Source organism: Stegostoma tigrinum, chromosome 14, assembly GCF_030684315.1.
Source record: "Stegostoma tigrinum isolate sSteTig4 chromosome 14, sSteTig4.hap1, whole genome shotgun sequence".
Taxonomy (NCBI): domain Eukaryota; kingdom Metazoa; phylum Chordata; class Chondrichthyes; order Orectolobiformes; family Stegostomatidae; genus Stegostoma; species Stegostoma tigrinum.
Window position 1 is genome coordinate 17,931,013 of NC_081367.1, and position 26,480 is coordinate 17,957,492.

The 26,480-nt window shown below is 38.9% G+C and overlaps 1 protein-coding gene across 4 annotated transcripts in view; it reads left to right on the forward strand.

Annotated features, from left to right (window-relative positions):
• The window catches only part of LOC125457994 (cytoplasmic protein NCK1-like), a 176,817-nt gene extending 161,335 nt beyond the window's left edge, over positions 1-15,482 (forward strand). For all 4 annotated transcript variants that reach the window (XM_048542831.2, XM_048542830.2, XM_048542832.2 and 1 more), the window contains 2 exons: positions 11,969-12,681; positions 13,365-15,482. In XM_048542831.2, coding sequence (XP_048398788.1) covers positions 11,969-12,681; positions 13,365-13,559 — 908 coding nt within the window. In that variant the 3' untranslated portion in view covers positions 13,560-15,482. The remainder of the gene's footprint in view (positions 1-11,968; positions 12,682-13,364) is intronic.
• The last annotated feature ends 10,998 nt before the right edge of the window (positions 15,483-26,480 follow it).

Here is a 26,480-nt window from a genome sequence, read left to right on the forward strand (position 1 = left end):
GGTGTGGACGAGTTGGACTGAAGGGTCTGTTTCTGTGCTCTATGACTCTGTGGCTGCACTCACTGTAAGAAATGGCTAATAGTCACGTCAAATCCTGTGTGTGAAGTTTTACTAGTGAGCAAAGTTTTTAAAAGTAATTTTTTTTTGAGCCATGCTGCAAATTTTTACAAGCCTTGAGTCTTATGTATGAAGCATCACATAATCAGATTAACAGCTCAAGTTGTTCTTAGATCTGCAACTACACTGGGAGTTGTGGTGAGTTTCACAGGGGTGGGGTGGGGTAGACCAGATAATTTTGGGCACAAAGTCACCCAGTGCTGAACTCCTTGGATGTTTTCATTGGTGATTGTGGATCTGATTTTACTTTCCTTCTGATGAAAGCTTTAATTCCTTGTTTGGCTGAGCAGCTATAGGCATCAGGATCGTCCAAATCCTCACCCAAGTGATCTACTGTGTGTGGGAATTTGATGATAGGTATTGGCAAGCCATATGACTGTAGGGGCATTGCAGCATGCATTATACTCTGTTATCCCAAAACAGGCCTTTCCAGCAAGGGTCTCTCGACAATGAGTAAAATTAGCAGCCTCGTACTTTTCCTAATTTCCTAACCTGGTGAAGTAATTGCAGTCTATTTCTGCTGCCTTGAGTTAGAGCTAACTGTACAACCCAAGAAACAAACTTATTTCCTGTTTTTCATGGCTCAGCTGTTCACTACTAAAACTAACTCTGCCTTCAGGAGAGTAGTCAGGCAATTATATAAATCCTATGCAGAGTCCTTTTTCTTTATGGTACAGATATGTTTACACTGTCCTTGAACAATGCATTAATGAATGGGGATAAATGAACCACTTCTTTTTGGATTGATTGTTCAATTGTTCAAAATAATAAAAGTTTCATTTTTAAAAATGCTGTTGTAACATATGAAGTGTTAAATCCTCAAACAGGCCTAGTGTGCAGTGGGAAAGGCAAAATGTAGGTCTGAAACTTTACTTAAAAATTTTGCCTTTTGTTAAACAAAATGCACATTGTATGTAAGCCTGCACAGAGTAACTCTTACTTTTTACCAGCTTTAACAAAAGATTGCGTTGAGATTTCTGACTTGGTTTTGAGCAGATCATAATTAGAGGTCCGCATTCCAAGATGAACATCTGTTTGCTTTTAAAAAAAAAGTACAACCAGAACACTGAACTTGAAACTGTCATTTCAGAGAGCTGAACATTTGATGTGGAACCTTTAACTCATGCATTGCCCAAGCAGTTATGTCATTCACTCCAATATGTCTAAGGGTGTATCCACAATTGCTGTAAGACTTCTTGCAATGCTTCCAAACCTAAAATTTTCCATTATAGATGCAGTAGAAAACAAATCATCACCAAGTGGTCTGAAAGGCTTTTACTTTTGCAACTCTGCAGAATAAGAGTTTTGAATATTAACTCTTACTGGGGAATTAGATGAGGTTTAAATTGGAAACATAGTTCCAAGGTAATTTCGATAAGTTGCACCAAATAAGAGAAGTACAGAAAAGATTGATCATAAACTAGAAGAAAACTAATTAAATGTACATTTTTAAAAATGCTGTTGAAGCGTGTATAAACAGTTACAGCAAGTAAACGCTACTGGTATGGACGTGCTTATGATCTAAATGCTACTTAAGCAGCAAGAGAGAGACAAAGTCAGGCATTTCAAATTCTGTTTTGTTGTGGTTCCTGGCTTGTCCTTTATGGTGAGTAAGAAGGAAGGTTGATGTCATCATCAGTAATCTAACTAATCATAACAATGGAACAGATCAAATTGCTTTCCTGAAATTACTTTTGTTACCATAGCAGCAAACTTGTGAACAGGTTAATTTTTGGATCTACTCTTCTCATGGAAAGCTTCTGTGTAATGGATGGATTTGTTAGCACCACCGCCCACCAAAAAAAAATTTGCAGCTAACTATATTACAGCCATGCATCAAAAACCTATTAGCTGTAATATGGATCCTTAAGATCAGTTATAATGTTGGCTTCTGCATTACGCTTACAGAAACTGGTAATATAATATGAACAATTTAATAAAATCACATTGAGGCAGAATAGTTGATGATATTGCTAGATATTGGAATCCTAACCTGTGTTCTCAATCTTAATAGCAATTTCTGCAGTCTGGTTTCAGGGACTTGCCTGAACAGATGTGTTTTGACAATCCCAACTAGGTCCAGAAAAGTGTGTTGTGAAAGTAAGGAGTTTGTTCCTTTTTTATTATTTTTTAATGTGTTAACTAAGATTGACCAATTGATTGTTATACAATGTTTCGAATGAAATGCTTTCTGGCTTTCTCCTTCAAAGTATAGATGTTTCCTGAAATGCTGTTTGCTGTCTGTAATTTATCTAAATGGCTTTTACTTGTATTTAAGTCTTATTGATAAAGCTAATCTCAACTTCATCAGTAAGATACATGCTGCAATGGTGAATTAGAGGCCCATTTATGCTTGGGAAGTGGGACCTTTTGGTAATTTTTAGGTTTCTGTTTCCTTTGACAAAGGCATGTGTGGCATTTTAATGCCACCTTCTCTGACTGACCAAGGACATTGTTAATTTGTAAGGGTAAAGTAGTTGATAGATGAACTTCTTGAACCATTAGTTTGGCTTCTGAAAGGTTGCAATCTGCCGTCCTGACTGAAGGGAATGATGCAAATGCAGAAAATAACTTAAAATGTGCCTGCACATCTGAACAAATAAAACAATGGAGAAATAACTGACGTGAACGGCCAGTGCCCAATGACAGATACAATCAATGTTTAAAATAATTGGAAAAAAGGTAATTCAACAAAGCTTATTTGAAAGGTTTTGAATTGTAGGAATGCTGGGAAAATTGTTCTTATGTTGGGAGGCTATGCAAGGTGGGTTGATTGGAACACTATAGACGTGAAGAATTGGCAGAAAAGTGGCTTCAGACCTTCAAAGCTTGACGACTAATGAGCTACGAACTCCTGAGCTTGGGTAAGCCTCAAAACAATAGAAACTTGGATATTTTTGGACTTTTACTTGACTATATGCAGCAGGGCCTAGACAACATCCAGGTTTAGGCTGACAAGTGGCAAATACATTAATGTCTCACAAATGCCAAGCAATTATTATTTCCAACAAGAGAGAATCTAATCATTACACCGAGACATTCAATGGCATTACCATTACTAAATCCTGACTGTCAACGTCCTGGAGGTTACCATTAACTAAAAACTGAACTGGACTACCCGTATAAATACAGTGACAGTGAGAGAAGGTCAGAAGCTGGGAATCCTGTGATGAGTAATTCATCTCCTGATTCCCCACGGCCTGTCCACCATGTATAAGGCAGAAGTCAGAAGTATGATATGATATTCCACACTTGCTTAGAATAGCGCAGCTCCAACAAAAGTGAAGAAGCTTGACACCATCCAGGACAAAGCAGCTTGCTTGACTGGTACCATGTCCACAATCCCCTTCCACCATCAATACTGAATAGCAGCAGTGTGTACCATCCACAAGATGTACTATAGAAATTCATCCTAGTTCCTTAGAAAACACTCTCCAAACCAATGACTACTTCCTAGTTAGAAGAACAAGGGCAGCAGATACATGAGCACTGCAAGTTCTTTTCCAAGCCACTCCCTTTCTTGACGTGGAGGCATGTTGCTGTTTCTTCAGTATCATTGGAACAAAGCTTTTGGAATTTCCTCCTTCACACATTGTAGGTGTACCTTCACAAAATGGTCTGCAGTGGTTCAAGAAGGCAGCTCACCATTACCTTCACAAGGGCAGTTAGGGATGGACATTAAAATGGTAGCAAACCTGCAATGCCCACTTCCTATGAGTGAATTTAAAAAGCTTGTAATCATTTAAAGTCTTGACTCCTTTCTGCATTTTAGAAAATGCTGCGAAGGTCTACTGGACAGTTATTAATCCAGAAGAAATATTATACAAGTACCACTTTGTAAGAATTTGCTAAATGTGTCAATTGGGAATAAAGGGTAATCATAAGATTTTCAATCAAGAGTATGAATATCAGTTATCAATAGGTGGAGAGGCAGTGTAGGGTGCTTTGCAAGGAATAATTATTTACAGGAAGGCTGTAAGCTGGTAAATGTTTTTGCATGTTCACAAATTGTGACCATTTTCTTAATGTATTAGATGCTTTTTAATTATATCTGTCACAGCCAGAGTTGTAATTAGGGCAAATTTAAATTTAAATCCATCTTCTCCCCGCCTATCCGCTCCTCCCACCTCACTGACCAATCCCCACCATTGCCAAACTGCACTCACCTCTCACTGCCCAGCTCTCTTCTCTTTATTTGTTTCTCAACTCCCTTGCCCCTCCCCATTTCTGAAGAAGGGTCATTGCCTGGCCTGCTGTCTTCCTCCAGCTCCGCAATGTTATCTCTGACTCCAACATCGGCAGTTCTTACTCTCTCCAAATTTAAATTATGACCCTTTTCTCCCCTCTTAAGCATTTGATTTATTCTTTTTTTAACTCACATCCCTTACTAAGGTAGCTGAAGGATGTTTCCTGAACCTTGGTTTTTAGATTGCAATTTAAAACAAAAATAAAGCATTGGCAGAAACCTTTTAAAGTGAATCAACCACAGGATTTATTAACAAAACGTTAAAAACCTGAAGAAAATACTTCACCAATCCATGCACACACAAGATATTAAGAGAGACAAAACAGAAGAAAGGAGAGATTATGTACTGCAAGTTTTGGTAAAGATCAGTTCACATGAGTTACAGATTCCTGGACATCTGTATTGAGCAACAATTTCCTCTTTGAGCTAGGGACAATCGTTTTCCTTCTTGCCGGGAAAATGTTGACTTCTTTCCAGTCAGGAATTTTAGACACAAAGATAGGAGAACCTGAGACTCAGCCAGCAACCCAGAAATTCAGGCAATGATCTGAACACACGAGTTCACTTCCGCAGTGGTGCATCGCAAAGTTTTAAAGCAATTAATAAATAAATTTAAAAAGTTGATTTAATGCTAATCATGAAAGAATTCTCAGTTTTCATTTAAAACAAATCCATCTTATTCAGTGTGATATCTTTCAGCAAAGGAAAATCTGTGTGGAACTGTTCTGATCTGGCCTCCAGGTAACTTCAGGTCCATAGCAATGTGGCTGACTCTTGATTGTCTGTGAAATGGCTGTGCAAGCCTCTCATCGCAAGGGCAGTTAGGCTGACCTATAAAGGTTGACCATGCCAGAGATGCCCATATTCCTTGGAATAATAAAGCTTTCCCTCTCAAGGCCAAACAACAACTGACTTCAGACTTGCGACAAAGGCAGGTCATCAGCAACTCAAATGCCTATCTCAGTATGTTACTTGGGTGTTCATTAGACTGAAACAGTGGAGCTTGACCTTCCCCATTAGAGTTTTCATTATGAGATGACAGTGATTGGAAATGTTAGCAGTGATAATGAGTCTTGATCAAAAACAGAAATAGTTGAAGAAACTCAGCAGACCTGGCAATGTTTGTGGAGAGAAAGCAGAAATAACGTTTCAAGTCTAGTGACCCTTCTTCAGAAATGATTGTAATTGGGAGAAGGTAGTATTTCTGCTAAAGATGGTGTTGGGGGCCTGGGTGGTAGTGATGGGATAAAAGAGTAAATGATAGGTGGAGATGGAGCTCAGAGAGAGAAAACAGCAGTTGGACAGATAAAGGGATGGATAACAATGAGCCAGGGAGGAACAAAACGCTGATAATAGGAGTCATTAGTGGGGATCTAGATGAACACAGCAGGCCAGGCAGCATCAGAGGAGCAGGAAAATTGACATTTTGGGTTGGGACCCTTCTTCACAAAAATTTCCGGCTCCTCTAATGCTGCCTAGCCTTCTGTGTTCTTCCAACTCCACACTGAGTTATCTCGGACTCCAGCATCTGCAGGTTTTACTATCTCTGAGTGGATAAAAATGAGTTGTCTGTGATGAAAGCAGCTTGTGTGATTAAGGCCAGGGGTGTGGGAGTGGGTAAAGGACATAGAAGAAAATGTTCAGGCCCTAAAAACCTCATGAACTCACCGCCACCCCCCACCCCACCCCTATCTTTAGCCTTACCAACTTTTTCCACCCAGGTTCCGAAGAGGGGTCAGTGAACTGGAAACTCTGACTCTGCTTTCTCTCCACAAATGCTCCCAAACCTGCTGAGTTTTTGAATAATTTCTGTTTTTGTTTCAGATTTCCAGTATCCAAACTACTGTTTTTGTTTTGAATGAGTTTTCCTTTGTCCAGAGCTAGTTGACTGAGATAGATGGATCATCTCCAAGTACTTTGTGAGAGTTTCAGCTGGTATGTCTACACAGCCCAGGGAACTCAGAAGCTCTTGGAAGTATGATCATGTGATCGTCAGCTATTTTGAGTCCAGCAAGATTGACCTTTATTTCAAAAATGAATTTAAAGTCCAAAACACTCGAAGATTTCTCTTCATGCTCTCTGGTATGACTATACTTTGTGAGTATTGTGGTTTTGAAATAGTATGTTAGGTGTAATGCACGAGGCACAATTACCTGACAGCAAAACATATAATAAACAAAGGAACAAGGATCAGTACAGTGAATATATTTGGAGAAAGTGCACAAAATAATTATTGGGGTTTTATCTTTTGTTTAGTCTCTTCAGTTTTGTTTCAACGAAGTTTTGCCTGCAGCTTGTGGCATCTTTTGGTTTCTGCTTCTAAAATATTAAATTGGTCATGGACCACACTAGTGTTTAAAACAGTTAGAATCTGGCACAGCTCTCACTTTAGCAACCACCTTTGCACCATGTTGCACATAATTATTTTATCGCGTACAGACTTCAGTCTGAAGGTACAGCAATACACGTGTGAGAAATAGCTGCTGAATCCTGAACAGCCTAATTTGTGTGGTTCTTTAGTTTATTTTCCTGCTTTTGAATGATTACAAATAGGTGATTTTTCAAAGTATAATCTTGTTTGTGCTGCATTCATAAATGCTGCATGGCTTAGGGCTTGTTGGTGTTCCACAGTGATGTGCTTTCTTCAGTTTACTTGTTCAAACCAAGTTTGTTACCCATGCATCTCTGGATTGGTAGCTTTTTTTGGGGCAAGGGCGAATCTGGGAACAAAATTCTGTAATGAGTACATTTTTATTTTGAGCAAGTAACTGATCTCTCCACAATAAGTAGGTAAAAAGGTCCATCACATTTTTCAAGCAGCTGGGGTGACTGCTGCTATTCGACGCTCAGGTTAATTGATGAGATCCAGTTTCCCATTGACAGTCTGCTTGTTTACAAAGAGACAACTGGCACAGTGGGAAGGTAATAGCCATAAGAAAGATAAATGGTTGAAGGCAGGGTGACTCGCAGAATTTATGAACAAGGATAGACAGGGTAAATGCTGCTGTTGATGTGCGGCTCTGATCCTATACAGGTCTTAATTCAGAACAATTCATCTAACAGTGAAGAATAACTTCTATTTATGTCGCACCCTTAATATAATCAACCATCCCAGTTCGTATCGCAGCAGCATTATAATACCAAGCATGAAACTGACCCACATGAGGAAATGTAAAAGTTTTGGTCAAATTGATTTTAAGGTATATTCTGGGGGAGAAAAGGGAGCTACAGAGGTGTAGAGAGAGAATCCAGTATTCAGAGCCTAGGTATGATTGCCAATAATGGAGCAATTTAAATTGAATACTTAGGAAGTTAGAATTAGAGGAGCACAGGTATCTCTGATATTTGTTGAGCTGGAGGAGATGGCAATGCTTAAGAACGGCGAGAGCATTGGTATTTTAAATCCTGGCATTGTCTGAAGCCACCTAGGTGATAGTTCCAGGAATGGAGATTGCACTGTGTTGAGACACTGGCAGCAAATTTTTGGATTACTTCAACATTATGAAGGGCAGCAAATAGGACAGTATTGGAATTGTTGAGTCTAGAGGTAACAAAGGTATGAGTGAGGGTTTCTGCAGCAGACTAGCTGAGTCGGGTGCAGTCAAGCAGTGTTGCGGATGTGAAAATGAACAGTTTTCCTTGTAGCACAAATATGAGCTACATATGTCAAATGTGGCACCCGGAGTGTGAACTGAATGGCTTAATTTCAGCATACTGGCATATTGTAGGGTGGAGCTGGAGTTATGGAACAGAGAAGAACAGGGACTGAAAGCAAAGGCTTCTGTCTTCCCATATTTAATTTTAATCGCTCCATCATTGGCAGCTATGCTCTCACTTGTTTAGGTACCAAGTACCAGAATATCCTTCCAACATCCCCCTGTCTTCCCACCTCACTTCATTCTTTTAAGACGTTCTATCAAATCTTTGACCAGACATTTGGTCATTTGACCTAATCTCCTCCTACGGCTTGGTCCTGCTTTTTTTTTATATTGCTGTTGTGAAGAATTTTGGAACTTACATTTATATAGCACTACTACCTAATAGAAGTCGTTTGGTGAAACAGAAAGTATTGGTACTCATTGTACTGAATGTAGCTTGATTCTTTATCTATGTCCACAACAGAACTATGGTCCATGTGTCCCTTCACCTCCCTTTGATGCTCATCTAGTTGGGAATTTCACTGTAGTAGAGACTTTGTGCCTGTCACTGTCTTCCACCCGCCCGGAAGGGGGCTACACTAGCACATGACCACTGCCTGATCATGCCATTGTCATATTTTGTGAAACATGGTCTGTAATGAAGAACATTATATGAAGGTATCAGATGAAAGGAAAAAAAGAATGAGGAAACAATAGCCGAGTGAAAGAAAAATTGCCAAGTAACAGTAAATTACCCAGCCTCAGTAATTTTGCCCCTCTTAATTACATTCTGTGTTGTACTGTTACTATTCCTGAATGGGCACTTTAGTTATTTGCAGACTTTGCATTCCAAAACTTTGGGTATGTTTTAAAGCTAATAATGTGGACCTGTGTAAATGTGGGCCAATTCGTTGGTGCAAAAGCCCGTCACAGTTCACTGAACCCATTTATCTGGCGAATTCCTTACTTTCAGGCCCCTTTTTATCAGTCCTCTAGTTCAAATATGTTTTGGCCTTATTAATATTTTAATTTTTTGTCTTGACAATGAAGTTTTCCCCTTTTTGATTACACAGCTTTCTGTGCTGTATAGTGGCTTCTTTAATTAACTGCCCAAGTGTTTAGAAATGTGGAATAATTTTCTGACCTTTGCAATTGAACTATGTCCTACCTGAAGGGTGCAACCATTATCTGAAAGGAAAATGGGAACGAAGTTCCCTGTACATGGTTCAAGGATGAAGGATTATTTTAGAAGCAAGCCAAGAGGCGTGTAGCTGGTTGCTAGGAGATGGAGTGCACAGCAGTGAATGCTTCAGGTCACTCAAACATCAGTGTATTGGCAAACAGTGTAGTGTTGAAATCCAAAATTAAATTTGCACAAATTTAATGAAATCCGTATCCAGTATTATTCAGTACAAGTGTTGTGAAAGAATTTTGATTTTGAATTCCATTGCCTGTTAGCTTGCTACTGCAACACCTTCAATCTTTCTAAGGCATTATGTTGAAGCACCTGACAGAACTGAGCACTGTCACCAAGAAGGTAGCTATTTAAAAGTGGAAAAAAAGAGTTTTCAAAGATACCTCAGGGTACGAGCAAGTTATTCAGGATCATTAAGACACAAAGGTAGATTTCCCTGTTCCAACTTGGTGATGCACTTTTCATAAATAAATGGAAAAAATTAAGCAGTTTGTGTCTAATTTTGTGATTCAAAGCTTTTGCTCCAGTCTTTCCCAGGGTTTCCACTCAAACGGCATTTATTTTTGAGATGAACTGAGTTTTCAATTTTGAGGATTCTGTTTTTTGAGGAGTTAAAATTCTAAAGCTGTGAAAAAAGGGCTTTTGAACTTTATGATTGCATAATTGGTATAGAGCAACAAAAACAACAAGAGCTTGCACAACAGCCATGTAGCTACTGACCTCTCTCTGATTTGGCACTAGTCCAGTATTTCTGGTGATGTCCCCTTGTATACCTCCTAAAGAAAGAAATTAGATATGTGTAACATCACTCCTGATTACCTAAAATGTTATGCCAGTTAATTACTTTTGAAGTGTAGTCACTTTTTTTTGTAGTCATGTGGAGAATGCAAGTGTCACAGAGAGCGAAGAGATAAATAATCGGTGATCTGTTTCGGTCGTGGTGATAGTGGTTGAGAAGAAGGTTGGCTGGGACACTAGCAGAACTACGCATATTTAGTTTGTACAGTGCCATGCGATCTTCCACCTCTGTTTAACACCCCAAATAAAAGTTGGCCCCTCTGACAGTGTAACAAATTCTCAACAGTGTAACAAATTCTCAGCAGTGCACTGGAGTCTCAGCCTCGACTAAATGCTCAATTCTTAAGATCCAATCCTAAGTCAAGCGCCTTCTGCTTTTAGATTGAGGCTTCCACAAGAAAGCTGATAACAAATGATAGTTTGTACTTTTCAAATTAGACACACTTTTTTTAGTTGATTCTAAGACAACGAGTGAACTGTTTTGTCAGCTCAGTAACCTGAAAGATTATTCATTGACTACAAACAATTATTGTTTAACAGCATTGTCTGGTCCATATTGCTGAGGTTCAGTAGATCATTTTTTATTAAACACTGAAATACTCTTGGTATGACATTACTATCCTGAAGTGGTCGGCTCAACAGGTTTATTTGAAGATACCACAAGCTTTTGGAGTTTCACTTGTACACCAATACCACCTCTCTCACTGACACCCTGAAGGAGTGAGACTCAAAGTTTGTGTCTTCAAACCAACCCATTGGGCTATAACCCGGTATCGTGTGATTTTTGACCTTGTCCATCCCAGTCCAACACCCCATCATAAGTGATAGGCATCCACTGAATGTGACAGAAAAGTTGGGCCTTGTCCAATTCAGTGCAACTATACCTTTTAACAGTGTGGTACACCTTAATTACTGCTAAACAACCAATCTCAGGATGAAAACAAACTTTTACAAGTGGGTGCTTTATCTCATTAGACTTTGGTTATTGTCAGAGATAGTAAGTAAAACCTGTTTTCTCCTCTGTGTCAATCTATCTTTGTTCATTGTACTTTTTAAAAAAATCTTTATTTCGCTGTCTGTGCATGATTTGACATAGAATTAAACATTCCACCTTCCACTCCGATCAAGGATAGACACAATTGCTTGCTGTGTCCTTAAAAGCCCCAGAACCACTGCAGAGGTTGCTACGTTATTTACTCTATAATGCAGGAAGTTTCAGAATCCCACAGATAACCAATGCTAGGTTCAAGAGTAGTGAATGTCTTTCATTCATTGGAAGCAAGGTTCCAGCCCACTTTTTCATTTCAAGGGATCTGAACTTCATTGAAGTTACTAAAAGAGTATTACTTTTGCTTTGGCTCCTCACCAAAATGGTCTTTCTTCTTGTGAGTTTTGCTTGCATGATTATGACCAATAAAGTGGCCTGTGTTTTTAAAGGAAATGTTCTTCCTTCATGTCAAAATTCTAGGTGTATGGGTCTGGGTTGGATGCCCTATGGGTTGGTGAGGACTTGTTGGGCTGAAGGGCCTGTTTCCACATTGCAGGGATTTTATGATCTATGAAATCAATTGTAGTGGCCAGCTGCTTTCAACTAAGATTAAGAGGTATATCTTGCCAACGTGCAGATCTTTGGTCAACAATGTAGGTAGTACAGTGGATTCAGTGAAACGATTTCTTATTTAAAAGTGATTATGTTGTGGAAAGTAACATTGCACAATAAGTTCTTTGAGTGCTAAGCAAATATAAATGAGCTAAATGATCTTGTATATGAGCAATTCAACTTTTGCAGTGAATACTTTTAAAGCAATCCCTTCTATTTCCTTACAATGACATACGTATTTATAACCACAGTATAGTACAGCTAATTCACCTGTGAAATGCTGTTTAGTGTTTCTTTTTCCCTTTGTGCATGAAGTGCCTTTGCATTCATGGCCGACATACAGCACAGTAATAGTTTCGATTTTTCCTTTTCAGGAATTGGAAAAGTGAAACGGAAACCAAGTATTCGTGACACTGCATCCAATGCAGATGTGGATGGTTACCCAGACAATGGAGAGCGTCTGTATGATTTGAATGCTCCCGCTTATGTCAAGTTCAACTACACAGCAGAGAGAGATGATGAGCTATCTTTGGTTAAAGGAACAAAAGTTACCGTCATGGAAAAGTGCAGTGATGGCTGGTGGAGGGGTAGTTATAATGGACAGACTGGTTGGTTTCCTTCAAATTATGTCATGGAAGATCTTGAGAGCACCACAGTCGAACCTGTGGGATCATTGACAGAAAGGCTAGCAGTTGTGATCAGTGCACACAATGCCAAAGTACTTCATGTTGTGCAGGCTCTGTACCCATTTAGTTCTTCAAATGAAGAGGAGCTTAATTTTGAGAAGGGTGAAGTGATGGATGTTCTTGAGAAACCAGAAAATGATCCAGAATGGTGGAAATGTAGGAAGGCTGATGGGCAAGTAGGCCTGGTACCTAAGAACTATGTGAATATCGTGCAAACATCACCACCAGTCATTAGCCTTGGTCCAACACCACCTCGATGTGACTACATAGGAGCAGCAACCACTGGCAGGTTTGCTGGTAGTCCGTGGTATTATGGAAAAATTACAAGGCATCAAGGAGAAGTGGCTCTGAATGAAAGAGGAGTTGATGGCGATTTCATAATTCGAGACAGTGAGTCATCAGTAAGTAATGGATTACCTATTGTCAAATTTTGAGTTTGTGTTTTCAATTATCATGCTTACAGTATTCTGATATTCCTCTCGGGAAGTATGCTAATACATTATTTATAACTTTCTTTAACGTATGTAATTCTTTAGTTTTCAGATTTGTAACTAATGGAGGGGACAACAATGCATTACTGTGTTGTTACACAAGTTCTTTAGATCCTATTTGAATAGATTGCTTTTAGTGAGTTTAATATGGACTAGCATCATCTTTGGCACACTCCTTCCCTGCAATACATGATTTTTTTTTATTTTGGCATTTCACCAGAAGTCACTAGGACTTTAATATGAACCTGATTTGGGCATTTGCAACTAAAGGGTCCCTACCTTTTCTACTGTCAACATAAGATTTTACATACTATAATTCATTGAGTCTGATTTTTTTTTCTCCAAGAATTGAACTATATCATCAAAAATGTTTGCCGAGCAAAACATTAGTAATGTGGGGAGAGAGGCATACCTTCTTTTTAATCAGGTATATGAGGCTAGAAGTACAGAAATTTACTCTAATTCTTTCTATCATTGCCCACTGATACTCAATTGTGTGCATGCATTGTGTGAAAGAAGAATGGAGTTAGTACTTGGCGTATAAGTATTTAAAAAGATACATAATCAGCCCTGACTTTCACTTTTCTTTACAGCCCAATGACTTCTCTGTGTCTTTGAAGGCCCAGAACAAAAACAAGCACTTCAAGGTACAGTTGAAGCAAGGTCTCTACTGCATTGGACAGCGCAAATTTGACAGTATGGAAGATTTAGTGGAACATTACAAAAAAGCTCCAATTTTCACAAGTGAACAGGGAGAGAAATTGTTCTTAGTAAAACCTTTATCTTAATGTGGAAGGTAAAGATCCACTGAAATGGATTCTTCTTGCAGGGAGAGGAAAAAAAACAATGGAAGCAAGGAAAATCATGATTTTTATCTGACTTCCTGGCAATAATGACCTAAAACAACAGATTTACTTAAGTTTTCAATTTTAACTACACTTTGTGTTCCATTTGCATTGTAATGCTGTTTAATTTTGGATAACCCTTTCCTGTTCGTAAAATTTTGTGCCTTGCTTCTGTTGAGCTGCTCATTGTGAACACACTGCCTACAGTTACCTTTTTATCGTAAATTTGTCTCACTTTGCTCAATAATCTTGAATTTTTTTATATTTCACTTACTACATGCTATATATAGTATATCACTTATTAAGTCTTACTACAGATCTTTGAAATGTCTCCGTGCTTTAGAACCTTGTTGATTTAGCTTGTGATATGTGAGATGTGAAATTTTATGTATTGTGTGTTAGAATATTCATTTGCCTTTTCTGACTTTTCTTCAGTTATTCACAAGAGATATCAATCAACTATGATTTAAGTTTGTTTGAATTCTTTTGGTAGAAGCTGCAAATTGCATCAGGATAAGTGCTCTAGTGTGACATAAAATGTGGACATACCAGATTTTGCCTTAATCTTTCAAACCAAAGGCTGTGTATAACTACTGTAATGTTTATATATAAAGTTACAGTTTAATCACACTTTGGTAGGTCCTGCATTAGGATGTGACTTTAGTAATATCCTTTAATCTGTTTTTGTCTGTATTTAACTCCTAGTTGAAACTTAACTGATTTGAATCGATCTGTCATGTTTGATCACAGTCTCCACTTAATGCTTGCTTTGTTAATGGCTCATATTAGGGGCGCATCATATATTGTGTTGTTTAGCTTGTAATACAGTCTTAAAGAATATCACAATTTAACAGATAATCTATAATCACTGATTATATCAGAAGTACTCACTTCTTCTTTTTTATTTTAATTCTCGAAGCTCCACTTTAATGCCCTGAATGGGGGCTGCATAGTTGTTGACCTGGCATCCATTATGCGTCTTGCACCTGTAATATTGTATAAGTGTTCAGTATGTACGTGCTGAATAATGCAAGGGAACTCTTGTTTTATTGTCAGAAGAGAGGCAAGAAAAACAATTCAAAGGTAGCCAATTACTCAGACATGTATGTGACATCATATAGTTTGTGTACTAAAGAGATCAGTTTATAGAATCAGTAGAAAAGCTGTGTCTGAGTTATCAGCATTTTGAATGATATTATTTATCTTTTAATTTATACTTAAAGTGCATCCCATGGTTATCAGATTCATTCAAAAAGATGGAGTGTATTTTACTGTTTAAGGTATCAATTGTACCAGGAATTATGAGGGAATCAAGGTGCAAAATGTTGTATTTTGTCTTGTGTAACTTAAAGACCAGAGATCAGAACATTGTTGGAAATACAGATACAGACAGCTTATAAAGCAGCAATGTGCTGACACTAATGTCCTATCCTGCTATCCAGTTATCTGATATCAAGAAGATTAAGAATCTTACAATGAATGATGCTTAAAGAGAGCATATTTTTTATATGTATTGAATTGTAGATAACAAGTTTCTGAACCCTGGTCTTTTGATGATCAATATTGTTGTAAACCTATAGAAAAAGTTGTTGAGTATAAAATGGCGCTTGGAAAGCTATACTCAGTCATTCTCGTGTTATTTCTAATCCACTATTTTGTTACTGAAATTACTTAATCATATGTGTATATCCTTTTATTTTTCAAACACCAATGGTAACTGTTAAACTATAAAATACTGTGAAGTCAAATTACGTTTTGCTGCCCTTAGTGCAGCAGATGTCCTACTTGCTTTCAGAAACTTATAATTTACAACTATGGTTGTGTTTAATTATTGCAAAACTCAAATAAAGTTTGTAAGTCATCTTGTCCTAATTTTTATTTTATTGCTTCTGAATTGGCTTTCCTGAATTTTAAACACAATGTTGAATTCTACCATTTTATTAATGTTAATTTTTTTTTGTTGCAGGACAAAAACACATATCACTAATCCCCCAAAAAAAATCACTGCTGAATGCTGAACAAAAGCTTGGTGCGGTGATTCAAAATAATTCAAAGACCAGAATTGATGAAATGTGAAATGAGAACGCTGAGGTCTCACCGTGATGCTAATCTTCATTTTGTTTCCGAGAGGCAAAAGAAGTGCTTTTTTTTTAGTAACCTTTGATTTGATTTATTCCTGTCATATGCACAGAGATACAGTAAAAAATATCATTGTGCATGCTGTCCAGGCTTGAGTTCTAAGCATAAGTACAAGGTAACAGAACAAAATGCAAAATATAGTGTTACAGCTACAAAGATGGTGCAGAGAAAGATTAACTGTAGGATATGAGAGTTCTGTTCAAAAGTCAGATAACAGCAGGGGATATATCTGTTCTTGAATCTTTCAGTATATGCTTTTAAACCTTTTAACTTCTGCCCAGTGGAAGAGAGTATAACCAGGGTGGGAGAAGTCTTTGATTATGTTGGCTACTTTCCTGAGGCAGCAGGAAGTAGAGATGAAGTCATTGGAAGGAAGGCTGGTTTTCATGATGGACAGGGCAGTGTTCACAATTCTGTAATTACTTACTGTCTTGGGCAAAACAATTGGTATACCAAGCTGTGATGGATCTGGATAGGATGCTTTCTATGGTGCATGTATAAAAATTAGTAAGAGCCCATCTGGGCATACTGAATTTCTTGCCTTCTGAGGAAGTAGAAGCTGTAATGAGATTAACCAGATAGAACTCATTGAATGACTTCCCTGATTGGACCAGATTAACAGCCCCAATCAGGGAGTCTGGCTGACATATAAACGGTAGTGTCAGAGGTTCTGCTCATTCTTAGAGCCTGCTCTGAGGAAGGTGGATCAGTGTCAAGGACTTTCCACATGCAAAAAAGGGTGATTTGGTGATAGGTTACTGGCCTTTATAGAGTTATTTCAGAGCTGTTGGTGTACAGTTGATGACCGTAGCATTGACGTGGATGGACCAGGACAGATTGGTGATATTTTTTCCTAGGAACTTGAAGCTGAGGCCATCTCCACCTCAGCTCCGTTCATACAGACAGGGACATGTCTTCTGTGCTGCTCCCTGAAGTCGATGACAATTTCTTTTGTTTTTCTGACATTGAGGGGGAGATTGTTGTCTTTATGCCGCTAAGCTCTCCGTCTCTATCCTGCATTCTGGCTCGTCATTATTGAAAATCTGACCCATTGCAATGGTATCGTCAGCAAATTTTATGAATGGAGTTGGGGTGGAATTTGGCCACGCAGTCGTGAGTGTATACGGAATGTATTAGCGGGGCCGAGTACGCACCCTTGTGGGGCACTGGTGTTGAGGACTATCCTGGAGGAGGTGTTGTCCCTTACCCTTCCTGACCCACAGTCTGTGATCAGTAAGTCATGGATCTAGTTGCATAGTGGAGAGTGGAATCCTAGAAGACTTTGGTTGGAATTGTGGTATTGAAGGCGGAGGTAAAATCAATAAACAGGAGTCTGAAGTAGGAGTCCTTCGTATCCTGATGTTCCAAGGACGAGTATAGGGCCAGGGACTTGGTGTCTGTTGTGGAACTATGGTGACCGTAGGCAAATGGTAGTGGATCAAAGCAGTCTAGGCGGCTGGAGGTGATGTGTGCAATTACTAACCTCCTGAAGCACTTCGTAATGATGGATGTCAGAGCCACATAGTCTCTTGATTTTAGGATTTTGTGTCCATTCGTAACACGAATAAGACCCAGACGTGAATGACCTTTAAAATGTATTTTAAAGCAGAAGGTGACAAAATAATAGGTTGATGTTGCATGCTAGGTTTTTGAGAGACAGTTGTGTGGTAATTCAAATCTGAGTTGGATGGTAGTGTAGACAGTTACCAAATGTTAACAGGGCTGAGGAGATGAGAAAAGGGAAGTAGTGAGACAGAGCCAATAATATAGATGGACAGATAATATCAGATGGAATCCAAAGGATTTCTATTGGCATGTGAAGAGTAGCATCAACCCAAGGGGAGAAACAGGTAGAACAACCTGCTTGAGGAACAAAATGAGTATTTTGTCCTCTACTTGTGTAAACATCGATGCAATCTAAATGCCATGGCAAACTAGGAGATTGCCAGGAAACTGGATGAAATAAAAAGGGGTGATGAGAAGATACTAAATAAGCAGGCTGCACATAAAGTGGATATATTTCCTGACCTGGATGTCCACACGCTGCTGATCCAATCTCCTGTATTTACAAGGAGGGTGCCAAAATTTTGGAGCATTGTGTAAATTTACTTCCTTATCCACAAAGGCGAGTAGGTAAAGCTAGCATTTAAAGGCAGGCTAGTTGATCAATAGTGGTGGGGTAATATTTATATACAATAATCTGAGAAAATTAATATCCATTTGGTCAAGTGTAAGAGATAAAAGGAGACTCAGCTTTATGATTTATTAAAATTTATGAACAGTTGTGTTTGACAAATAATTAAGTTTTAATGAGTGCATGAGGAGCGTACAGCTGATATGTATATGAACTTCCACAAGTTGTTTGGTTAAGTATCACTTGAGGCTTGAAAACGGATGGGATAAAGCGGGTAGTAAAAAGCATGATTACAAGTTCTTTAAAAGAACAAAACAGTTGTGGTAAATGCATTTTCTAAATTGTACTGTGCTGTTCCCCATGGTGTGCAGTATTAGGATCAGGGCTATTTGGTTCTGCAAGCACAATTTCAAACTTTACAGATGGATGGAATTTGGAAACACAGGAAACAGTGAAGATAGTAAAATACTAAATAGGAGATAAGCAGGCTGGTGGAATGAGTAGACAGATGTCAGATATAATTCAGTACAAATGGTGTGAGATGATTCACTCCGGTTAAAATGAGGAAGGACAACACTTGCTAAACAGTACAGTTTTAAAGCTGACCCAAGAAGATGTGGAGAGGTTGTTTTGTACTTGTGGGAGACTCTAGGACCAAAGTGCATAATCTCAGCGTAAGGAATTGCCCATTTAATACTGAGGAGGAATTGCTTCTCTCAGAGAATCTGTGGAATTTTTTAGCACAAAGGGCGGTTGTGGCAGGTTCATCAAGTATATTCAAAGTGGAGATGGACAGATTTTTACTCAGTAAGGGAATCGACAATTATATTGGAAAGGTAGGGAAATGGAGTTGAAGGATGTCAAATTAGCTATGATCTCATTCAGTGGTAGTGCAAACTCAATGTACTGGATTGTCTACTACAATTTGTACATCGAAGAGACATGAATGTGTTTGTGCACAACTCTTTTGAGTTGTCAACTTGGAGTTAACAAAGAAGTTAAGAAAACGCATAGGGTTCTGGGTTTTATAAGTAAAGGCAAAGTACAAAAATCTGGAAGTCATGTTGAACCAACACAAAATGTTAGTGTGTCTTTGGCTGAAGTGATGTTCTGGGCAATTTAGGAAGGACCTGATGGCTGATGAGAGAGCAGAGAAGAGACTTACAGAAATTGTTTCAGAAATTATTGATTAGTTATTTTAGGGAGATTTCATAGAGATATTTGAAACCTTGGGTTTGGATTGAGCAAACAAAAATAAACTTCCTTATGGCTGAAGGGTTGCTAAAGAGAGGGCACATACGTAAGCTGTAGGCAAAAGAACCACAAGCAACAATGCATAGGATGGGCCGAGGGGCTAAAAGCTAATGATAATATTTGACAGCTGCATGAGAAAATAGATTGTATAGGATGCGAAAATAGGCTGGGAAAGTTACTAATGATAGTCAACAAGCTGCATGACCTGGAATGAGTCCTGTGAACATTCCTTTATGGGCTGAAGATGACACTTGCTGCTTGTTTTCCCATAGCTGTGTTTTCTGTAGTAGCTAGTAGTTTTGACTTCTGTATCTGCTGCTCTGTGTTGGCTGTTTGTCACATTGCGTATGAGAGAGAGTCGTTCCAAGTCACTGAACTTCACCTTGGACCGAGATCACAAATGGTGCCAGGAGCAACCTCAACCTCCAGACTATATTTTAATCGAGGGCTCCCCGAAGGGCAAAAGGGCGTGAGGCTTACTGTTTTCTCTCCTCACTTTTACATTCCTTTTTATTTACTTAATAAATTATCCTTTCTTTGATAGTAATTTATTATTACTCAATTAATATTTGTATTTAAGCAAATTGCTGTTGTTGAGCTTTCTGTTAACTACATTTAACCAAGTCTGAAAATAACTGCTTAGATACGCTGTGAACCAAGACAAATAATCAGCTCAATCTTTTTTATGCAACAAGTTATTAGCGTTTGGAATGTTCTGTTTGATAGACTGAAGAATACAAATTAAATACTGTCCTTCAGAAGGGAATTGTATGTACACATTGTCACACAAATTACAGAGATTTGGCAAAACAGTAGGCGAGTGGAACTTATTGAATTCCTGTTCAGAGGTGTTGCCACAACCTGATGGTCAATTGGCCACTTTCCGTTCTGTACTGTTTGATGTTTGGCCAATTTGTGTATACTCATTCAGAACATCAGTCACTCTGTTCCTAGTGGTTTGTAAGAATAAACGGGTACTAAATATCAATAAAGATGAGAAGAAACGAGGCTGGTTGAAAAAGAGAATTAATCTAAGCAGTATCAGAACGACAGGTACTAGATTGAATCCATAAATGTCAAGTTAGGTCCCTCCAATTAGGTTCTTGTGTGTTTATTTTTCTAATAGAACACAAACAGAGGTTGAACTCTTTGTTCCAAGTGGCCATCATGAGATGATGTTGTATACATTTTGTTTAAGATGAAATTAAACAATTTATGAATAAACTCAAATGTCCCTCCCCTAAATCCACCTTTAGACAGGGAGATTAAACAAACATCGGTAATTGCTTCAAGATCAGGTCTGGATTTCACTTGCTGGTTAGACTTGCACATTAGGCAATAAAAAGGCAATGAACCAATTCCTTTGTTGAAAAGTTACCAACAGTGGCTGTTTATATTGTATTTTCATGTTTTATTTGCTGCTCCCCCTTGGGGAACAGTGTGGAGTATTGGAAGGTTTGAAGGCTGATTATCAACCTTGATTAGCTGTGTTGAACGTCCTTCCTTGGCTGGTCAAGTTCTGAAGTGGGATGTAACCTGATGTCTCTTGGCTCAGAGATAAGAGTAGTGCACACAGCTACATGACCTTCAATGTGCAATGATTACTATTAGTTAACCTGTGCATATATCTGAGACAAATATGAAGAGTTTAGGCCTAGGAATAGATCCCAGAAAAAAGCATTGCACATAAAAATGACTTTTAAACCCTTAATTCTGCTCCTTGTATGGACTTCAGTGAACGTAGCTTGCCTATTTGATTTCCTGAGAGGAACTTAACCTATATACATTCCAATTCTCATCCCACATAGATAGGATTCATCCCAGCCACACAGGAACTATAATGGTTTATGGAAGTATTTGGTATTTTATTTTGCACCTCGCCCAATTTTCATAATTAATTTTTTGATTTCTAAATTCGTCCCTCAAGCTACTTGATTTCTTGGTGTTCCTGAGACTAAAATCAACTGGGTTGATTCCAAGGCCCAGTGAGCCCCGATTAATCAATTTGAATGATACAATGGTATTTCCAGATGTCAAAATATATTTTAAAAGATGAGCACAGTATTTTTCATTGCTATTGAGTGAAAAGAAGACATATTACTGAGTAAGTGAAAAACGTCACCACTGGAGTATACTAAGGATCTATCTTTGGCCCACTCCCCTTGCTTCCTCTGTATGCCGTTCCTTCATATCATCATCTGCAGACATGGGTTTGGTTTACATTTGTATAGTTAGGATGCCCTGCTGTGATGCCACTTTTTTTGCTTTCAGTATGTCTGTCTGATATGATCTTGACAAAACACTCATATCTATCCTAAACTACACTGAAATCGCTGATCATTCCTATCTTTGTCAACATCTCCCCCCCAACCCCATGCATGGTGGTTTTGTTGCTCAGTGGTCTGAAACTGGTCAGCGTTATGATTAACTTTTTGCGTCAATTATACTTGAATAATATGTTATGGATTTTCTTTATTTGAAACTACTGATTGAACAATTAGTATTCATTCGTATTCTGGACAGGAATATCAATCTTGAAACATGCGTTCTGATTTTACTTTATTAATCTATGTTCAAATATATTTACCTGAAAATGCATTTCTTTTCAAACATCAAGTAATCAATTTGTCTTAAATTTAAAAGTGCCGCTAAGGATTGTGTGTGCTTCTGGTATTCAATATTATCAGCCCACATTGTACAGATTTCTGATCCAATTCAATTGTTTCATTCCAATAGATGTCTAACACTGCATCCTAACTTGTTTAGAGAATAAAATTGCAGTTTATCAGTACTGCCCCAATTCATTTTTACACCCAAACAGTTCTGCTCTGGTTCTTTAGAAGGAAGGAAATGTGTTTCTAGGACACCATTGTGATCTGAAGGCAGTATTGTTTGATGGGCGAGTCACTGGATCCAGTTTTATACGTTTTGTGCAAATGGTTTATAGCATTCCTGAGGCCATTTGTTCAGCTTATCCATGTCAATATTATGTATTGAGGTTCTTCACTCCCTTGTTTGTCTAACTCTGTCAGCACTATTCTTTGTTCCCTTTTCCTTCATGCTCATCCAGCCTCTCTCTCATTGATTCTATACTATTCACCTCTACTACTTACCAATGATATCAAAGTTCACTTCTCACCATGCTCTGAGTAAAGAGGTCTCTTTTCAATTTGTAAAATTTGATTTTGTTGAATATTTTATAATGCTGGCCTCTGGTTTCCCCTACACCATAAACTGAAACACTACGTAAACTAATAAACTGGCATCTTTAAGGGGTCTTGATTCCTGCTTCAAAATACCACTGTTACATGGTGTTTAAATTCAGGAAAGCCTTGCATTTGCAATAGTATTCGTTATGGTGGGAACTCAATGTGCATGTTAAATTGCACCACATTAAAGTTTAAGAAACTACAGCCTTCAAGGTATCATTGTCTCATTAAACAAAAAGTAAAGATCTGCGGATGCTGAAAATCTGAAAAATAAACAGAAGTAGCTAGTGAAAATCTATAGCAGATCCGTAGCATGAAAATCGGCAGCTTCTGTGGAGAGAAAATAAAGCCTATGTTTTGGACCCAGTGATTCTTCTTCAGAACTGGCTTCTTATGAATATTATGTATGATCTCTAAAATGCCAATTGTGTTGTTCTGTTAAATGTGCTGTTTTAGTGTCAAACTAAATCAGATTGATCAATTTCCTTAGAAGTCAGAGATTCATCTTGGTACTGTAGCGTGTGATTATCCAGGATATCCTGGATAATTGTTAACATCTTCCCACAAGAGCAAAGCAATTTGCTAACTTAAATTGTAGACTTCCTACTATTGAAACGCCGTTTCACAAATCCTCCCACTTGTCTTGCAGTCCACTTGCAAGGTTATTTGTAGGGGCTTTTTTTATTAACCCATCATAGGTTAAAAATCAGAGATAATGGGAACTGCAGATGCTGGAGAATTCCAAGATAATAAAATGTGAGGCTGGATGAACACAGCAGGCCAAGCAGCATCTCAGGAGCACAAAAAACATCCTGATTTGGATGGATAACCCTTCTGCGTTGTTTTTCTTAATTTACAGACTGCATTGGAAATCAGTTCGGACATCCTCCAACTTCAACAAAAATAAAAGCAATCAACTCTGCAGCAATTATCTTGCTGCAACAAGAGCTTTAATCTGACTAAATATTCATCATCTCATATTTGCGCAAGCCTGGGATGTCACTGATTACCTATAAATCTGCAAGTTCCCACTCCGGAATGAAGCCAGAGTCAGATGTTCTCCAGTGTGGAAGCATCCCTAGATTGAGAAGTTCCTCGGTTTCAAAACATACAAGTAACAAACAATATGCAAACCTCTAATTTGAAGGTGTGATTATTTTTCAAATTCAAGTATTTTTGACTTCTGCACACAATTTTCAACAACTTCTATCCATTCTTAGTTATCACCCATCATATTTTAATAATCTCTTGGTTCAGACTTTGTTGTGTGAGGCAGAAGAATAAGCTTGCCATTCATTGCATTTACACTTGCTCTTGGAAATTTGCAGATTTTTACACCATAGTTTGCAGTTTGCAGTGAAAATAGTCCATCTGCGGGCTGTGTTAACAGGACACATAATATATATCTCCTCCACCAAATGGAAGAATCTTTCCTAAAGCACACACCGTCTGAACCAGCAAGTCTACTTTACAGTGTTCGACGCACAGAAAACAAATTGAATAGAACAAAGGATGAGATACGAAGAATGGTGAAAGTTATTTTTAAAAATATGGTTCACATCTGGGAATGAAGTTAGTGGGCAGTAATTTAAGACTTAGACCTTTAAAACATCATTTGTATTTAAGCAGGCAAACTGTAAATAATTATCGATAACATGGTGCGAAGCTGGATGAACACAGCAGGCCAAGCAGCATCAGAGGAGCAGGAAAGTTAATGTTTCAGGTCGAGACCCTTCACAAAATCTGAAGATTTTGTGAAGAAGGGTCTCGACCTGAAACGTCAACTTTCCTGCTCCTCTGATGCTGCTTGGCCAGCTGTGTTCATCCAGCTTCACACTGTGTATTCTCGGATTCTCCAGCATCGGCAGTTCCCACTATCTCTGTAAATCATTATCGTTTTAGTGGTGTCATGCTACAGCTTCCCACTATTTGTATACCTGAATGCCTGGTCTCATGCTGAGCTATGTTTTAGCAAAGCTTCTGGAGCAGGAGTGCTCTCATTTTCATATTTAACCTCCCTTGCAGATACAATATGTTGCCTGATTTTACTCATTGATAACAGCGAGGACCGTAAATACCACCAAGATTAGTGCAAATTCTGATCCATTGTATTTTCTGGTCACGTAGTCTTTGTTCAGATGTGGTTTTGAAATCAGTTTGCTAGCTCGAGGACACTGCTGCAGTGTGTTTTGCGAGTTGGTTTTGCCTGTGGTCTACATAGTGCAGGTTTTTGAGTTTGTTCATAGCATCTGTGCTTATAGTCTTGTAAAGGCCCACCATGTCCTGCATGCATGCTTACTATGTTATTGGATGGAATTGTTTCCCTTACTTGGTGTTCTCCTCAGTGTGCAATGAAATCAATTTTTCTTTGTCTCCATGCGTTGTGTAAGTTAGACCTTTTTAGAAAATCCATTAGTTGGCTGGAGTTTGTAACATTCAAAGCATTATATATTCTTAGGCTTGATGGATTTGACTCTGTATAGGAACAGAGGCAGGATCCGGTTGGATGTTTTTAAAAGGTCACTCAAATCAGTGTCAGTGAACAGTCAATGTGTCAGCCAAGGGCAGTGATGGCTAGAACCAAACAACTGACATATTGTTAGCCCTGAGCAGGGTGGGGCTGAGGGCTGCTCAGTGAAGCCCCTGGAAGTTGGGACTCAGAGAAGCCTGTGGATGTTCGCTCGTTCTGTGCTAACAGGCAGCCGGGTCTCAGAGAAACACTGCTGTGCTCAACAGGAGCAGAATGCCAGAGAGCAGGCCGTTGAACAAAAAAAGGCCAGGAAGCAGCAATTGTGTGTAATGGAGCTGGTATTCGGGGCAGTGGAATTCCTGTTGAGGACCAGTGAGATTCTGCTGAGAAAGCTGGAGAGCTGGACTGTGCCATTGACTAGATTCTAGAATGTGGCCTTGGCAGTCAAGTAGGGTGCTGTCACAGGAGGAGAGATTGTTCACCCGCTGGTCATTCAAGCCATCCACATTAGAGCAACTTTTAGGAGAACTTGGTCTTTTAAATCACTGTCTTCGTCGTAACAGACTTCAAAGAATATGATTCTTGGTGTTCTTTGACCTGTGGAAGATTATTGTAGAACTCTCATAAAGCACTAGTTAGTGATAAACATTAATCAATGAATTACAGGAAGATTGTACTCCCACTAGAGGCAGTATTGAAAATATTTACAAGAATGAAGCCAGGAAGAGGGAGTTTCAATTCGCAGAAAAGGTAGTTCTGACTTGGTTTCTTGGAAACAGAGGAATTTAAAAGAAAATCTAATTAATTGAGAGGCCCGATTGAGCGGATGGGAAGGATTTGTTTCTGACAGCAGAATGTTAAGTAACAAAGGGTAACAGCTGTAAAGTATTTGGAAGCATTAGATGGGAACTCGGAGTTCTTTCACCCAGGGTGAAGTGGGCCTTGTTCAGTTCTGCAGGTCCACTGCAATAAGCACGTCAGCCAAGGAAGCTGCAGAGAAATGAGTCAGGAGTCTGGTCAATGAGGGATGACCTTGCAAGTCTGTCTGCGGTTTGGGCCATAAGCCCTGAGGGCCTGCAAAATGAAAGGCAAGGAGGGGTTATCAGAGGACACTGCCGTGGTGGAGAAGTGTGAGAACTCAGGCCTGGGGAGTGGCAACAACCTTTGATGTCAAGGTAAAAGGTCAGTGGAGTTTTATATAGGGTTGTTTGGAGGAGGGGGCTAGTGCCTGGGTGAACATGGGATACTGCAGTGGGTGCATATCAACTCTCAACACCACTTTGGGGTGACAGTGTTGCTGTAGAGCATGGTGGACATGACTAAACTGTAGAGCCAGGGATCAGGGTAATGGTGAGAGCTGCAATGTAATTCTAGGTAGCGTGTTGGAGCATGTTGTGGTTCAGCACTGCTGAACTGTCTGTAAGTGCCAGGGAGAGGTTCAGGGAAGTTCCTTGATGATCATGCAGAGCCTGCGACTCGATGTGCTAAGTGAGACCTGCCTTGCTTTCCATGTTCAATCCTCTCCTGTATGCAAACTGTGAATGGGAAATGGCTGTGACCACACAACGTGTGGGTGGAGCCACCACTTTTCTGCTTTCTGAGCAAAGTGAGGTGCTTCAAGGAGCAGTTCTATTAAACAAGCCCTTCCACAGCTTGAA